The following is an 18,567-nucleotide window of genomic DNA, read 5'->3' as shown; positions in this document are numbered from 1 at the left end:
AAAATAAGTTTTAACTTGCGAGCGACAGGCTGTTTATTCGCGTCTCTGACGCGGCGCTCTGTTTTCTGCGAACCCACCGAAAGACGTAATTTAACAAATGACACAAGGGCAGAGATTTTGGACGAGCCCATTCGCGAAGGGACGGGGGCGCGCAGGACGGGCGTGAGATGAGACGCGACGTAGAGAAAAATGACGCTACATAACTTCCAACTACATTTCCCCTGTTTTGCCACTTTTAAAAAGTAACCACCCCCTACTGTTGGCCACTTATGCAGATGTTAACTTCCAGTGGCTTCATTAGCAGTGTGAACTCCCCTCCCAGCTCCGCTGTGGTACAGTCCTGGGCTCCTTTTGCCATCCACACCGTCGGGGAGCCGCTGCACAACATGCTGGAGACCGCGGCTGCGCTGCTCCGCTCAGAGTTAACTTTTTAATCCCGGCGTTGCTGCTTTCTCACCGGCGCGGAGGAGGCGGAGGAGACCGAGGGGGGCAGAAGGGGAAGAAAAAGTCAGTCATGCCAAGAGGTTAGGGTGCGAGCCGGGGGGAGAGCGTCTTCATGTGAAAAGAAGTCCGTCGGTATTTGTTTAGTGTTTAGGGGGAGAGAATAAAGAGAGGAGGGTGGGGGGGAGAGAGAGGACCGGGGGGTCGAGAAGCCCAGAGAAGAGCCGAGAGAGAAGAGGGGCGCAAGATGCAGCCGGCCGCCGTGCTGTGGGGCGTCCTGGCAACTTTGTTTGTCAGCCAGAGTCCAGGTAAGAGAGACGGCGCTGAGAGTCGGGCTTGAGACTGCCCTGTGTGCGTGTTATTGTGGAAGAGGTGGACCCAGGTGGATATGTGTATATATATATATATATATATATATATATATATATATATATATATATATATAAAAAGCATGAATATTTCCCCTGGATTGTGACACTTTGAGACAGCCAGACCCAGCAGCAGCTAACTTTCCCCCCTCAGCGGGGACGCAGGGTTGGTGATTGAAAGGGACTCGGGGTGAGAAATGTTTCATTTCCCTTGATCGATGCACTATTTTAAAAAAAAAACATTCTGAAACAAAACATAAAGTGGCTGGTCTGAGCGGCGTGTTGTTTTTTGTTGATTTTTGTTTGTTGTGTAACAAGACTTTGCTCTATTGTGACTTTTTTTTTTTTTTTTTTTGCATGAAATCCTACCGTGATGCTACGGAGCGCAAGTTTGCGCTGACTTGAAATGTGTTTTAAAATCAAGCCTGCATTTGGGCTCCTGCAGCATTGGAGGTGTGTGCATACGCCAGCTGCTGTCAGATCTTCGCCTTGGGGCTGATTTTATTTCTTTATTTATTTAATATTTTACCAGCATAAACTGATGTGGGAACAAATTATCCGTCCTGGAATCGGGCAGAGAGCTCTTTGCTTGACTTACCTCCATGGATGCTGGAAATGAGGCGTCGGATGCGTGAAATCTCGGGGTTTCAGTTCTCTGTTTCTCTGAGCTGGAAAAGTTGGGAGCACCGCTATGAAAAGCCTCCTGGGTTCCAGGGAAGCGACAGCGGGATTAATCTCCTGATATGAAGCCTATTGTGCTCTCATTGCAGGTGGAGAGAGGTGTAGCTTAGATCCTGTGCCCCCCCCCCCCCCCCCCCCACCACCCTGATCCCCCTTCAGGACCACTTGTCATAAGTATGAGGGTTTTCCACCACCCCCTGTCCAATGTTTCTCCAACACCTTGTGTTTACAACATGTTAGAACAGCCGCTGGAATGCCAGGACTCACTGAAGCCTTTCACACACTCTCTCTCACACACACTCTCACACACACACACACACACACACACTCACACACACACACAAGCAGACGGGGCCCAGCATTATCATACACATGGATGCCCGGTGCCGTGCTCCCTGACATGTCATGGAGATTTACCTGACAGCCGAGCGAAAATTACATCTGTAATTATCTGGTCGGATCTCAAAAGGAGGTTTGCCGCGAGTGTGACATCTCCTAAATGTCAGAAGAAGACCGTCTGCGAAATGTCACCGAGATATGAGTCGATATCGCCACCGAAAACAAAAGGTACAATGGATGAGCCTATTAACAGTTGGGCTTCTCATCTTTTTTTCAGATGTAGTTAATAATGCCCCCCACCCTCCTCCCCCTCTCACCAACACACACACACATACACACACACACACACATACCCACAAACCCCTCCTTATCTGGAGCTGGGAGCCGTCCTGCTTTGATTATGGACTTGTTCTGTCATAAAGCAATTAAGTCTGCCGGGCGTGTGTCACGTATAAAACACGTCTTTGTCTGCCGTCTCTGATTGCAATAGGCCTCTGCTGGCATTTTAAGCGGAGGATAAATTGTGCATCTCCACTAAAGGTCTTTGTTCGCGTGATGACGCCGTTGATAGATGACGGTCACCTTTTTATTTTCAAATCAGGATTTTAAAGTTTGCTACGTTTCTTGTCAAGTTATACACACTAAAAACAAAGTTTCCCCCCTTTCTTTAGGATGAGATGCTTTTTGATTATTTAACCTAATTACAAAAGAGCCAATTTTGTGTTTGGTTTAAAAAGGATGAAAAACGAGGTTGATGCCATAATTTTAGAGTCACCTTCTCTAAATAGCACAATCAAAGTCAGACGCTGGTTCCATTTGACTGGGGATAGCCTGGGGCTGTAATTTATCAAATTGTGTTGATTTTAATTCGGTTCAAAGATACTTTCTTAACCCAAAGGAGAATTAAATGCTGGTGTAACTCATCTTATAGGCGTTTCTTCCAAGAGTCGTTGTAGATGGTGTAGATGCTGATGGCTGTAGACAGGATGGCTCCCCTGTTCTGTGTGTGTGTGTGTGTGTGTGTGTGTGTGTTGTGTCCATGTCTAACGTGTGTGAGGTCAAAATGCCTTCTCAGCCAAGTCCACTGGCCTTGAAGTAACAGGCTGAGTTGGACTAATGGCATGTTGGCAAGTGTGTTCCGCAGTTTAATGGTGTGCTGTGGGACGGCACTTCTGCTCTCCCACTCCTGTAATTCCCACAGGGGCCCCTTTTCATTCACTGATCTGCTATTGATCGGAACCAATGTTTTTGCCCCAAAGAAGACGTTCCACATCTAGCGTTTTGAAGCAAGCCTGATAGAAGATAGTTCTGATATGTTGGGAAAGGTATAGAAGGCTCAATGTATTCAATAATGCTTCAACTGTAGAATAAATATTCATACAGAAGTACTGTATGATTGTGACGGCTGGGTAGACTTCCAAAATAAAGTTGTTTTTTTCTTTATATGAGGCTTTCGAAACAAGAAAAATAGAAAATGGGTATTATTTTAAATCTTATTTCTCTCTTATTGATCCAAGGATTTCATCTTGGAATTGAATTGGTCCAAAACTCAGAGTCCAAATCACAGCTCACCATAAAATCAGGATTTACAGCAGAGGATTTTCGGTGTGATTGCTTAATAACCAGCAAGAAACTGTCCTAGGGCTTTTTTTTTTTATAAAGCCAAAACTGGCTGGTCGCTTGAGAAACCCCAACTTGCATTGAAGGATCTAAACGGGAGGGAGAAACTGATCTGATTGATTTTTTTTTTCTTTTCCCACCCCTTTTCTCAATAGACCCCAATAGACTTCACTGGAAAAAGATGCAACGCTTGCTATCAAGGAATTAATTTTCCAGCAAAGCTGCTCTGAAAGGAGAGAATGGAAGCTTGATCTTTGGTTCAGGTTGCTCCCACCCGCTGTGTCCTTTCCTGCTTCTTCTGTACCGTCGTTGGATTGATTAGCCTCCTAACAATGGATATTTTAAAACCGCCTCTCACCAATGGGTTTTTTTTTTTTTTTATTGGATTTCTAGGCGTGGTTGTGCATGCCCAGCAATCTCTAGAATGTACACGTATGACATTGTCTTGCAGAAATGCTCCAAACCACATTTAATTAAGTGTCCCTTGAGTAATTGTGCTAATGTAAATAGTGTTGCAAGGTTGATATTTATGACTAACCCGGCCCGCAGATAGATTTGTGCCCTCTTGTGTATTGTTGTTGGTGCAGCTTCTTCCCTGTAGGGCACAGCACTTCTCTCTCATTGGAACATGTTGATCTGGAGAATGTGTCTGTGGCTGTTTTCTATAAAACAAGACTTCATTTTTATATTACTTTTCAATTTGTCTGTTTTCTTTTTTTTTTTTTTTTTGGCAGATGTGCACGTTTACCTTTCGTTCCGGCTCTGTAGTTACGGTTAAAGGCTTTTAGCGCACTTGGGAGTTTGGGAAAGGGGAAAAACTCCCAAGATTGTTTGCCATGTTTAACAGTAAAGCTGCAGGGCTGGGTGAGTTTTGTACCATCTTGAAGACGGTTTGCTTGGTCTTGGCCATGCTGATGCTTACGCCAACGGAAAGGGGAACCAGCCACCCGATACCCCCACTGTGCTTTGTGTGGCTCTTCTGAGGAGATGGAATTGCACCTCCAAGGTAGCAAGTGGAGGTAGCCAATGATTACTTGATTTCCACCACCCCCCCCTCCTGGCTCTAACATTCTCTGATGGATAAATGTCAGACCTCAGACCTCTACCCTCCTCGTGTTCCTCTAAATCACCTGGCCCTCACTCCGCAACTCAGGCCTTCTCTGTATGAGACCCTTGGGCGTGCTTTTGTCTTCTGGATTGTTTCTGGTTTCAGAACATGAATCTCGGGCCCCGGGGTGTATTTCAATTATGCTCAGCGCTGTATTATCTGTCACAGATGTCAGTTTTCAGCGCACACAGCAAACGGACAAACTAAGTTAACCACCATCGGCTTGCAGCGTGGAGAACAATTGTTCTCATTGTGGCAACAGAAATGAGCCGCTGGAAGAAACGCAGGCCAACGTTTAATTGCATCATCTGGCTAGTTGAAAGGAAGCTGAAAAGACATGTTTGTTCTGATTTCTTGGGCCTTCCAAGATAATTATATTTTGAAGAAATTTTAAAATGTTGTTAGTCTCTGTAATTTGTTTCAAAAGCAAGCTACAGTTTATTTTTTTTTAAGGGGCTGTCCAGGCACAACAAATGAAAATGTCTTCTCTAGGAAACCAAATTATAGATTTTCCCTTGATTACCTGAAATTTAGCTCAGCGGTCGTTCTGGCCGAGGCTATTTGGTTGGTTGCAGGCACTCCAACCAACCAAGTGGCCAGAAATGGGAATGCGATGCATGGATGTCTTTGAACTCGTTAAACCAACAACAAAATTCCCTTTAGAAGCTTCATTTAAAATTCAGTTTTGGATTTATTAACGACAGAGGTCTCCACTCATTCTCACAGTGTAGCAGTTGTCATGCATCATATTGGCGGCCCATTAGAGGCTTGGTAGGGAAGGAGACTCCTGCCCTTTTTCCACACCAAGTACCGCGACTCTGAGCTCCTTGGGGGTTGCAGATTATTGGAAACTGTAATAAACTCTGGTTCTCTGTCTCAGCGGGGGCCTGCTGTGGAGGACAGAAAGATAAGCAGGCCTGGAGACTCGCTGTCTGAGCACACCAGTGGAGGGGGGAGTGGGGACACAAAGGCATTTTGAAGGACACACTCAGGTAGAGATCCATAGTAACTTAACTGTTCATTAGGTTCTCTCCTCACTCTCTGCGACTAAGAAATAATGCTTCTACTGGGACATTTCAAGACATTTGTGGAGAATGGTCGGGGATTGTTAAGACAAAGGGCTTCTTTCCATCCTCAGTGTGGTTTTAGTCATAGAAAATAAGTTACTTTCCATTGTATTGTCTCTATTAAAAATAAAGACATCAGGGGATTGTCTCTGCAGACAAAGGTATTATATTTGTGTGACACCAGCATCTGAATGGTTTGGGTTTTAACCAAGAGTTAGGGGAATTGCCCTTTTTACTCAACTTTTGGAGAAGACTTAAGTAGGCCACAGAAACCTCAGAATTTTCTTATATTTTTTTTTTGTTTGTATTTGTGGAGACATGGTTTATTTTGTTGCTTTGAGGATAGCTGTCTACAACTATGAATGACCACCTGCAAGGTGATTTCTTTTTTTTTTTTTTTCTTTATAATATTCGCCTTGGGTTTTGAAATTTCCATTCATTACAGATACAATAAGAGAGACAAGAGTGTTTAACTTTTTTGTATTATTCAGCAGTGGACAAATCAGACAAAATTCCTTTTAATTAAAAAAAAAACATGTTGTTCATAAATATTCTTAAATGTCAGCGTTAAAAAAAAAAACCAGAACAAATAGTCTACCTGACCAAATTTTATTTTTTTTTTTTTTACCAGATTAGCGTTACCATCTGTAGTAAAGTGCAATAGCAGAAGCTTTGGCCATCAGCAAGCTGTTACTTGCTGATATCTGGATGGTGAAATGTGGTGGTGGCAGCATCATGCTGTGGGGATGCCTTTCCTTAGCTTTGACAGGGTAACTGGTCAGATATGACAAGAAGCTGGAAAGTGTTAAACAAAAAGTTTTAAACCGGCTGCTGCTGCTGCTGGCAGAATCTTGTTGCAGAAAGGATAATCAGCTAACTGTTTTCAGAGTGGTTGCTCCAGTTTTTATTTGTCTGAGAATCCGTTCATGTATTAAACCTACCCTTATTATTGGTAGATGGGGCTATAACAGAGGCTTTGGATAGTTTGTTGAGGATTGTAACTCGTTTATATTTATAGAACTGCTCTAATTTGCTGGCTGAAATGCTGACAAAAGGGGACTCCATAACATGGCTCCATTTTGTTCAGCTTTTGCTGAAAGCCCCTGTTTTTGACAGTGACAAATGGCTTCATGTCGTTATAAAGACTCCTCTGGTGTTTTTTGACCCAGTCTGAATTGTTAGCAAGGAGCAGCTTGAACGCTACAGAGAGCTGGGTTTGCACTTTAGCGTGTTTATTCTTGATTCAAGTTAGGTTTGCCTTAAGTTTGATATAGAACCAGCTGCGTAACTTATCGTGTTTGAACAATGGCGGAAAAATCTTTGTCTGATCGGCCTTTATTCTTCTCATTGCGGTTGTCAGCGTAAATATCTAAATATTCCTTGACAGCAGTGTAGAGATTTTCTGGGATCCTCAAGCTCTGTTATCTCCACTCTTCTTTACTTTGTCTTCATCTGGTAACTTTTCAAAGGTTGTGAGGCAAAACATAAAGTTCATCTATATAAGCCTGCACTTCAACCTTCTTTCATTTGTAAATCTAAAATAATGTTTAAAACCAAAAGGCTCTTACCCCAAATTTTTGTTACAAACAAATGTCAATTTACAGCACTAAGTACATATTTTTTTCCTCTTAATTCACTTACAAAAATCATCTTTGCCAAAACCAGAAGTCAGCGCAAAATTGTTAATTAGTTGAAGGATATAAATGAAAGTCTTGGAAATGTTCTCTGAGCACTACTACCTCTGTACGAGAGTGAAAAATTACTGCCAAGTCTTAAAAAAAAAAAAAAAAAAAAAAACACAAAATTGTTCTAAAATACTCAAAAAAATGACTGCATCTAATGTCTTAAATATAAATAGCCCCAAGTAGATTAAATGCATTTAAAAACGTTGAGTGATTTTGGTTCATTCATGGCGGAGAGACTTGCTTTTCATCACAATAAAAGCAACAGAGAAGCAACATTTACTAAATCTGCTTGCACGGTTTGCTTTTAACGCCTTTGTTCTCATCCCAGATTGTCAAGTGTTGACAGAAACAGATTTGCTGAAAGTTCGAGATTCAAATAACTGCAGCCAGAGAAAGACTCGTATCTGCATTAATTGGATAAAGTGTCTTTCTTTACTCTCCGAGGTCATGGGCAAAATGGGGTTTTGTATGTGTGCATGCATGTTTTTTTTTTGGTTTTTTTTGTTTTGTTTTTTTCACTTGCCTTCATGGCGGCTTGCAAACAGGCTGCCATTAGCGGAGCCTCCTTGGAGGTAGGAGATCAGGCTTTTTCTGCTAATTGATGTCAGAGCTGTTAGTCGGGTTTTTGTTTGTCTCCGGAGGAGTCATCCTAAACCCACCAATGCTGAATTAATACCACACACACTTTCGGTAAGTAAATGATAATCTGGATTTAAATGGCTCACACTAGGTGCTAAGCCTCAAAAATAGCTGTGATCATGCCAAAAAGACATCAAAAGATTGAGTCAGCCCAATTTTAGCATCTGTTCCAAAGAAAATATTTAACAATGGCTGAGGCGAACTCTTCACTTCTCACTTGATTAACGTTAAGATGCATGAAGTGTGTTTCGGTTCAGAACAGCTGATATGAGTCAACCGAGTGTTTTTCCTCTGAATTAGGAGTGTTGTGACTCATAGAAAAAGCCGTCTTCAATGGAGCTCTGATGCTACACGCAATTCACCATGGCAACTGGTGAGGAAAAGAAGGTCGTCCTACTTGAGCCTGCCGGTGTTAGAAGTTGTGATACACGCTTATGGCGAGTATGAGCACAGTTTCCAAAGAGGGGAGGAAGGAGGGGGAAGTGATGCAAGAAGGCTGGCGTGACAAATGAAAGACTATTGATGTGGGAAAGAGCTGCACCCCAACTTTGAAGTCAGTAATCATTTTTTTTTAATATATATGTAACATTTACCCAACTGGCCTTTGCACACGATTCTACCTCGCTCTCGTTTTAATCATACTTGACGATTTTTCTCTAAGGAGCTACTGAAATCTGCACAAAGCGTTTAGGAAATGGGTTTAGTTTTATTATGCTTTTACATGTCCAAATGGAGCAGTAAAAGATTATAACTAAAACATCTCATAAACCTCAATATTAAATTTGGGTTGTTTATTGAAGCAATGGAAGAAAACAGACTGCTAGTCTGACAACAGCTTTAGGGTCAACAGGATGGATCTTAAAGGTAAATAGCAACGTAATATGCTTATAAAAAAAGACCAAAAAAAAACATTTGTTCATGATTAAAATAAGGTTATATACACCAAGCCTCCATCTTGATAGTGTTTTGATCCGAAAAAACAATTTGCTCTCTGGCGCGATTAAAAAATCTAAACAGATGTGGCGACATCTAGTGACAGTATCGCAGAACTATCATAATGCCAATTTGCTTAATTAATAAATCAATTGTAAATAATGCAGGACTGAGCCTGATCCTCTGAAATGCCTCAGAGTAAAGCTGCAGCTCGGTGTGATAGAAGACCAGCCGTTAATAATTAAATCAACCAATCTAACAGCAGCTTTAAGAGCCTCATTTCAGAACATTTACTCACGTCTCTGCGTCATATCTGAGCCTCGGCAGGTTTAGCGTCTCCTTCAGTGAACACCAACGTTCAGACTGTATTCCCAGCGACATTCCAGTCTCTTCCCTCTTGGAGTCATATTTTTTGTGCTTTTTTATTTTTTTCTCCCCACTGGATCTTGGACCTTTCTTCATTGTTTCGCTGGGAGATGCTACTAGCCAATGGCCACTTCCTTGTTTTAACCCCTGCTATGAATGCGCAGGTTATACTGCCGTTAAAATCATAAACAAAGAGGGCTTTATTTACTAACAAACTGTGCAAAAACCAAGCATAAAACAACTAATCCACCAGCAGGACGTGATAATCTTTCATAAAAACTTTGTGTGCAACCAGAGTGAGCTACTGATGTATAAATAAAAAAGTTAAATAACGTGGCTATGCACCTTTAACATTGTTATCAGGGTTTCCCTGTTCTTGCAGTTGTCTTGCAACGCTCTCTCAGTCCCTTTTTTTATTTTAAAATTTTATATGATAAACCAACACAAAGCACACAACTGTAAAATGAAAGAAACTCTTATATGGATTTCAAACATTTTTGCAAATACATTTAGTAAAAGTCTGGAATACATTTGTTTCCGCCCCCTTTGGGTTTTTTTTTACCGTTTAAAACAACATGCCACCATTTGCCTTGAAATGACACCTGTGTGAAATTTAGTCTCAGTATAAATCCAGCTGTTCTGGGAAGGCTCCTGAGGTTTCTTAAAAACACGCGTGACCAAAAATCAGAACAAAGGCTCCAGCAGACAGGTCAGCGGTAGAGCTGTGGAGTAGTTTAAAGCGGGGTTAAGTTCGTATCCAGGTCTTTAAACATCTTACCAAGCACAGTTCAATTACTCATGTCGAGATTTAAAGTTTACGGTGCGTCTTTAAATCTACGAAGCTGTGGCTGTCCGCCTAAACTGAAAGGCTTGGACAAGGAGAGCATAAGTCAGAGAGGCAGCTAAGAAGGCCCATGGTGACCCTGGAGGGGACGCTGAGATCCACAGTTTTGGTGGTAGAATTTTGTGACTCTCCATCTTCATGCAGGAGTAACAAGAAAGCTATAAGAAGTTCTGTTTCCAGTTCCAGCCACAGAGGGCACAACAAACATGTGGAAGAAGGTTGAGATGGGCTAAACGTTGAACTTTCCGGCCTACATGCAGTATGCAACCTGTGGTGGAGAAACCAAGACTGCACATCGTCTGGAGGGCATCCTTGCCTTGGAACGTTGGGGTGGCAGCAGCAGGCGGTTGGCATGACGTTGCTAATAAGGGGCAGAGTTGATGTAGAGATCTATGGCGCTAAATACAAGGCAGTAGTGGAAGATATGGAAGTCTATGTTAGACTGCCACAGTTAAGGTCCAGACATGAATTTCTGTGGTAAAAACGTAATTAGATTCTTTATTTATAACATAAAACACTTTACCCCTTGTTATATTTAACCATTTTTTGTAAACCACTTTCTGTATATTGTTAATTTTGAGCTTAGATTGTCATGCTGACTCTTGAAATCGATGCCTAATTTTGGAGCATTTTTGTCACGCAGCCACTGCTTCTCTGTTTAGGGATTTTTGTTTTGTTTTCACAAGTCCATCTCTTTTTTTTTTTTTTTGTTCCCCTCTTCTGCTCAGCTCTTAAAACTCTAATATATCAATCAGGATTGCCTTCTTAAACCAGCCTGGCCACCTTCTCTGTTCACCAGCGGGGGTCTTTTACATAGGGGCATGCAGCTGTCTCCTAGATTACCTCCAAAAGGTGACTGAATGAAGGCTTTCAACATGCCTGCATGCACAAACATCCCGCTCAGCCACAGGCCGGGCTTAGGAACACACACTCGCAGCCTCCATCTCGAGCTCCAGATAAGATTAGAATGTGATATGATTTGAAAGAGACCCCACACACGCTTAGATTTCTGCACTTGCTTGCCAGCACACTTGTGAGCCTCAAGCACTGCACTAAATTAAATAACCGTCTGTGTGCGCAGTAGCATGAAATGAATTGTCCTTGTTGTGTTCACGCAAACTATAGATACAATTCTGTTAGGTCTGAATGTTTTAGGAAAAAAAACAAGCTACAATTTAATCTGAATCCAATGTTAAGTCGGCAATCTTATGTTTTTTTTGGGTTTGTTTTGGTGCATCGCACAGCTCTGATGCAACAGCTGAAAGAACCTGAGGTGGACTTTTTGATCTTAGCTTGTGTGCTACATCAGTATCACGTTCCCTCCCACACCTCACCCGGGTCGTACAACTGCAGGGAAGCAACTGTTGGAGATCTGATGTCCCCCCCCCCCCTCCCGGCCGTGGAAGTCAGTAGGAGATATGCTGCTGCGCCGGGGAGTTAAATTCACATCACCGCAATATAATATCATGCCCACGAAACTAAAAACCCGACTGTGACTCTGATGGCCAAAGGTTACAGTGTCTCTCACATGTTTGGCGATGCTGATAACAACGTTGGGGAGGATAACCGAGAACCTTTGGTTATAATTGGACCCATATGTTGTTGCGCATTCCTATGTACAACGACGTATCAATTACATGTAATGCATTCATGATGTTGCCACAAAAATGTTTTATCTTTTATTAAAGCCTATAGAAGGCATTGTATATTTGATCACTTTTACTGTTAAATTCAAGGGCTTTTTTTTTTGCATTCATGAACAAATGAATGTATAAGAGTACAACATTGTGTGCTGGTTGAGGATCGTACAAGTGTTGGATTCTTTTACGCACTGCAGGTTGATCTGCGTTAGTGGGATTTTACTTAGTTTATTCCGTTGTTTTTTTCATCTAGCAGTTCAAATCATTTCCATTCTGCAAACATTGTTTTTGTTAATCAAATGTTTTTCTCGTGAAAAGTTATATATATTTTTTTGCTTCTTTGTTAAAATGAATTGATTTTATAGAGTAACCAATTGATGTATATTAACCAATGGCCATATTTGGCAATTAAAACTAGCGTGACATGCAGGATTAATGGGAAGCGGAACAAACTGTTGTCAAAGAAGTTTGGGGTGATTTTTCTAATAAAATTAGAAATTTGTCCAAAGACCAAATAGTCCACTCACCTGATATGAGCGGGAGAGGACACGGTGTTGTGTTAAATCATGTAAATCCTCCGGTTCCCCTCGTGCTGTTTTATGGCAGCCGGATTGTCTTCGTTTAAATGATTCTTGTGTTTACTCTTTCAGATTTGGGATTTTGAACAGTACATTTTTCATCTCGTCTAGCTCTTTGTCTCTGTTTGTCACAGTTTACAAAATTCTAAAACGTGATTTTTGCTGATCAGATAGTGAGACTTTGCAGAGTCTGACTATGACTCTGTTTTGCATGTATTCTTTAGCCGCCGTTACCGCTGGTTACCGATCATAAAAAATGTGCTTATGCTCACGTTTTGGTTTCCTGCGATGCGTGCGGCTGCTGGTCTACTGTTGATTGTCATATTTTTCTCCATCAGCTCTTATTTTTCACTGCTGGTTGTATTGAAATCTACAGCGTGCTTAGCATTGTGAACTATTCACAACTTTTACAGCCATCCTAAACTACTGATAATGGGATACTCGTTCCTTTTAGACAGGGACACACACTGAGGAAGCTGAGCCTTCCTTGGGGCTTTTATGATCGTTTGACCTTCTAATGTGTCATCTACTGACGTGCAGTGATGTCACCTGACAGTGCGAGAGCTGAAACCCAACTCTCCACACACACACTCCTGAGTTATGTTGCAGGTGAAGTACTTTACCGGACGCTTTACTCTTTTATGTTGCTATACCTGCTTGTGCTTTGACCTGCGCATTTCATCATATTCTGGTGCCAGGAAACCTACAAATTCTGATAATATTTGCATACCTGCAGTGGTTCTCGAATGGTTTACTCATCCATGTTAAAGCTCCAGGTTTTTGTGACTTTTTAAAAAAAAGTTCACAATCAATGTGGTATATCCTGTGTAATTTAAAGGTAAAACATATAAATTCATTAGGCCATTGTGTTACCCCAGTCTTGTATCAGCGCTGAACTTCCTCCTTTCAAGTGAGGTAGTTGCTCTTGGGCAACGTTTGGCTGGGCGCTAAGCTCTTTGATTTGTTTTTATTACTCTTTTTTTGCATACTTCTCAACTTTGCTCTTGGAAATAAATATTAGTGTTATGAGCTTTTAGCACAAACTGAAAAGGATATGCTCATAAAGAACGAGTCATTTTGGGGGGAAAATTTCATCTTTTTCCTACTGTTTGTTTCATTATCCTCAATCAGTGTCCCCAAACCCAGGAGGCTGTAACTGGGCTACGTCTGCTTCTGTGGGGGAAATGAAGGTGGTGGTTGCGGAGGTGGTGGGGGTCTTTATTAAACAAACAGTGAAGAGCTTTGGAGGCCCCATTGAGGCCTGGAGCTGGAATGGGGAAGCAGCTGAAAGCGCTGTACTTTCTAATGAACTTGAGTGGCCCATAGAAGCGGAGCCCTTTCACAGAAGCCAAGGAGGACAAAGTGTCAAAACAAGCCCGGCTCCTCTTCGTTCAGAGGGGCTAAACGCCGCCTTTTGACTCTGTGGAGTGTGGGCATCTGAAGGGGAGGCCATGAGGAGAAAGGAGAGGGAGGCAGAATGTACTTGTTGAAACAATGGCCTCTTAAATCAAGCACCCCTCCTTGCCTCTCTTCTTCTCCTTAGCTCCTCTGCTCCCACCTCCCTAAACCCGCCTTGTATTGCCTCGGCTTCCAATTAGACCAACTCTTGCAAGAAGCAGTTAAAAGCCTCGTATATATTGCGGGGCCTCAAAGGAGCTGTTTTGGAGTTGTGTCTCTCTTGCATTGTTTGCCTCCCTGAAAGGTTTTAGTATTCAGAAAAGATTCCTGTCCAGGCTTCTCAGAGCTCTCAATCTGCCACTGGGGGACTTGTGTACCACCATGTCCTCTCCGTTCACCGCCTTTTTCTTTTTTTTCCACCCTTTTTTTTCTTTTTCTTCCTGTTCTTCTCCACCCCCTCCATTCCACATCCCTCGCTTCTCGTCCCATTCTCAGCCAAAACTCTTTCTTCTTGTTTGTGACCCCACTATTCCTGCTCCATGCTCGGCTGCTTGCAGGGGCCGGGACAGGAGCCGCGCATGGCCGGGCCCGAGCGCTTGCCGCCTCCCTCCCTTTGGTTGTTTAGCCATGGATGAAAAGCGGAGACAAATATGTCTGTGGTTCAAAGTCCATCCCAGCAATTACAGCGAACTGATTAAAGAGCTGGCCTACACACTGGCAGCTATGTATAATACTACAGCTCCCACTCAGTGTTTCATAACAGCATCTTCAGAACAGATTTGAGCTCAGAGCCTGATAGAGGCTCCTGTTGGGTCGAATAGACTATTTACGCTGCAGTTATCAGGAGTCGATACCATAAAACCCTGCATTTATGGTTTGGATTTATTATAAGTAGCAGATTGGAACATTGATAAGCTGGTATTAAAAGCGAACTCCAGCAGTGATTTTTCAGACAAAACAACAAACCGAAATCTTGCTTTAACAAAGTCCATACATCAAAGAATGAATCAGATCTTTTATGCTGTTGAATTTGAATCGACAGCGGACCATGTCGTGCTGCACACACATTTGTATTTGTTGCAGTTGTCGTGAAGTGTACATCCATCATGGCCTTGCCAAATAGCCACAAGTCTCCCAGGACTGGAGCCATATTGTAACAGAAGCTGCATTGTTTAGGGTTGTTTATTTGCAGGTCCTTGTACTGTGATTTATCTTGGACTCCGCTGTCACTGACAGTCACAAACAGCAGGAATCCTGAAATTGATACCGCTCCCTAATTAGCCTGATTAGGGATTCGTAAGACTCAAACTATTGTGTATTCCTGACAATGTTTCAATCCAGTCGCTGTTTTTTTGCTTTGTAAGTTAAACCTCTTTTGATTATTGGGATTTATTGTTCATTTAATATTTCAGACATTAATACAGCATTTGTTTCATGACTCTTACCCTAATTAGTTCTCTTGAAAACGTTCATACGTTTCACATCTGCTATGTAACAAAATTGAATTAGTATGCTTTTTAGTAATTAAAATGCAAATAAAACCCAGAGAACTAAAACGGAGTGGCTTATAATTAAATTATGGTGCCTTTTAAGGCCTTAACACACCTCTCCATGTCTGTATAATGCAAGTCACTTTCACCTTACAGACTCGTGCTCATTCATATTATTTTTAGCTCACTGGTACCCACATTGTTCCATGCAGAGATGTAGAGTTTTCACTACAACCGCACAGGGGGTGATAAAGTGGTGAATTGTATACCATCTGCTCAAAAGGTGGGAGGAGCGAAGAATGGTGGTTTCACACCAGGATCACTGCAGATTTTGTCTTTTTCGTTCTTGAGTGGGGGAAAAAAAAAATATCCAGATTGAGACACCACAGCTTTCACCGGACTGTTTCTTCAAAGCAAGCCTTGTTTTTTCTTCTCTACATCACATGTGAATCACATTTCTCTCTACTGTGTGTCTGGCGCCACCCTTTGAACGGAGGCATTATTGTCAGTGCGGTCACAAAAACCAAGGCAGTGGCTGCATCAAAATACCCTTTATAATAGCTTGTAGCTCCTGTTCAGCTCCTGTTCCATGACCTTTCATGTGATCAAAAGTAAGAACTCTGTTGTGGGGAGGAAATTAGCTTCGGACTGCTGTGCTGAATTCGGACAGCGTTAAACTCCGACATCATTACGTGACGGAAGCGCACTTGACGATGCGAGTAGGGTTGCCAACTCGGCCCCTGCAGAATACGGGACAGCTTAGCGACTGCAAGGGACTTTGTGGGGTTCCTAGGCAAAACTAGCCGTGGTAGTGAGCATACAGGCTACTTTTACTGCCTCCTTCCTTACTGACTGCTCTATTTGGACAGCACTGATCATGGCGACCGCTGACGCACTTCCACTTTGGCTAAAGAGTCCCTGCTCTATAAGGGTATTCGGATTGAGCCTGGTTTAGCGCAGAGTCTTGGCTAAGGCTGTACGGTATACCTTCATCAATGTCTGCTATATTCGTATTGCAAAGGACTGTTAGGGGTGTAACAATTGTTCGCTAGTACATCCCAGCTGTTAAGAGCTTGCAATTTACATGCTAACGTAATATGTAGCCAGTTAGGGTTAGAGTCTCACAGCAGCAGATGCTCATACAAGATCCAAATGACACTGTCCAAAATGCTAAATGTCACAGAGCATATTAAGCACAGATAAATAAGAGAGGAAAGAAGAAAATAGGCACATATCGCAACTGATATCGTCATTGCAACATTTACCAATATTATTGTCACTATGAAATGTCTATGCGGATAGAAAGAACCATGGAATATGATGCTGTTTAAAAGGATGGTTTTGCAGGTAGATCCAATGAACAATCAGGATGTGCGGCAAAACTAAACCTTTTTAACGTTTTAGGCGAGCTAATTGTGCAGAGCTATTTCTAGAGCTGGGCAAAATGGACCAAATATAAAGGTTGATATTTTTAGGCTGGATGTCGATAAACATGTCGAGATAAATGTTGTATTTCTTTTCTCAAAGTAATTACAACAAGGCAACTGAATCAAAGCTTTATCCCAAATGTCTCACAGGCACATTTCTTGACAAAGAGCTGTAGATGAAATGAGAAACGGTTGTAAAATAACCTACTGGAATACATAAAAATATAATTAGGGTTATTTTATTAATATTAAAGTAATTATTTAATATTAAAGACTTAACGTTGACCATCTCGAGTCTCATCTTGTATCTCTTTTACAAAATCTTCGATTCATAAAATCTTGATATATTGGCCAGCCAATTCAGGGATTTGTAATAGCATTGCATATACAGAAGCCATTTTAATATCACATATTGTTCTGCAGATATTTCTGCATTGTTACGACTTCTCAGCCAAACTTTGGCACTTAATTTTTCTTGGCTGTTGTCATAAACCTGTTCAGCTGGATTTAAATTGGATGGAATGGATCTTGACAGTGTGCGCACATACAAATATACTGCAGTTCATTATAGCAACTGAAAAAAGTTTAATTTTAGCATAGGAAACAGCAGACCTATCCAAAGAAATGCGAGAATATTAAGGTAAAGAGGACAAATAATGAGCGCTTCAGTGACTTTGCCTCAGGACTGTCTCCCAGAGGCCAGATTTATTGTACAGGCCTGGAGGCAAAACGGAAGGAAGACAATGATATTGACAACATAACTCTGAAAAGGAACCAGGAGACTCATCTCCATGGTCCGAAGTGAATTGAAGCTGGCAACAACAATATTCTACTAAGAGCCTGCATTAATTAGGTCAGCATGATATTCCTCTTTTGTTGCTTGGTGCTTGATCCATGAGGTTTCTATTCTGAGAAGCGCCTACTTAAGTTATTGCATTGGCCATCTAGAGACAAATCCAACTAAGCCAGGCAATGTCCGCTGCTTCACATCGTCCTAATTTTAATTTTATTTTAGAGAACTTGATTTAGATCAGTGGTGGCCCAGAGAGGGTACTCTGAAAGACACTCACCGTTTCTGTCTTTTCACGTATAGATGACTCTGACTGTATCATTCTGTTTGGTGACAATTGAGGACGGTATCGTAGTTTTTTTAAACGCAGTCCTGCAATACTTCTGCGTTAAAGACGTTGTTTTGTTGCTGACCTTTAGATAGACCTGTCCATTAACTGTGAATCATACCCTTGTTCAACCTTTTTTTTTTTGGCTAAGTTAGAAAACAATTAGGAGTGAGCATACATTAATGTTTTTGTCCAGACGTGGGTGGCTGGTGGTGCTTTCAGATCTTGTCCAGGTGTTAGCCTGGGAGGGAGAGGAAATCTGGAGAGCAGTTTAATCCGACCCAGGTCTGAAAGCCAGGATGTGGGCTGGAGCACATAGTTAGACTGTTAAAAGGCGCAGACCTGCTTCTTAAAATGCCCTTTCCTTCTCATTCCTTCGCCATCTACAGTCGTTAATTGGGTTCAGTTTAATTTAAATACATTATTACAATATAATCACTTTCAAACACGAGCGATTCATTTCCCAGGAACATATCCGTTAACGAGTTATAAAACTTTATTTAGAATTGAACTACTTGAGTCATTATTCTGAAACCACAAAAAGGAATATATAAACTGGCCATGTTTTATTGCTCATAATTGTGAAGTAAAAAGGAAATGACACAGTCTTCTAGGCTATGCCTCTAACAGCTTTGCACATGTAGAAACAGAGAGTTTGACCATTGCTCTTTGTTAAACATGGTAGTCAGTCTGTATGAATGGAAAGCATTTGTGAACTTTATTTTAGATGTATCAAAATTGGGAGTAAACCAGTTTGAATGGTCAGTAAGAGTAGAAATGAAATACACACGCTTGTGGTTGCAGCTTGAAAACGTGACAAACTTT

General features: G+C 41.7%; 1 protein-coding gene across 3 annotated transcripts in view; it reads left to right on the top strand.

Annotated features, from left to right (window-relative positions):
* The first annotated feature begins 377 nt into the window (after positions 1-377).
* lrp4 (low density lipoprotein receptor-related protein 4) overlaps positions 378-18,567 on the top strand; it is a 144,374-nt gene continuing 126,184 nt past the window's right edge. For 2 of the 3 annotated variants that reach the window (XM_021320591.2, XM_012870776.3), the window contains exon 1: positions 379-749. In XM_021320591.2, coding sequence (XP_021176266.2) covers positions 689-749 — 61 coding nt within the window. In that variant the 5' untranslated portion in view covers positions 379-688. Of the gene's footprint in view, positions 750-18,567 lie in introns of all 3 variants that reach the window. The other variant, XM_021320592.2, reaches the window with a different exon arrangement.

This window comes from Fundulus heteroclitus, chromosome 4 (assembly GCF_011125445.2).
Source record: "Fundulus heteroclitus isolate FHET01 chromosome 4, MU-UCD_Fhet_4.1, whole genome shotgun sequence".
Taxonomy (NCBI): domain Eukaryota; kingdom Metazoa; phylum Chordata; class Actinopteri; order Cyprinodontiformes; family Fundulidae; genus Fundulus; species Fundulus heteroclitus.
This window is presented reverse-complemented; position numbering and strand designations above follow the sequence as displayed.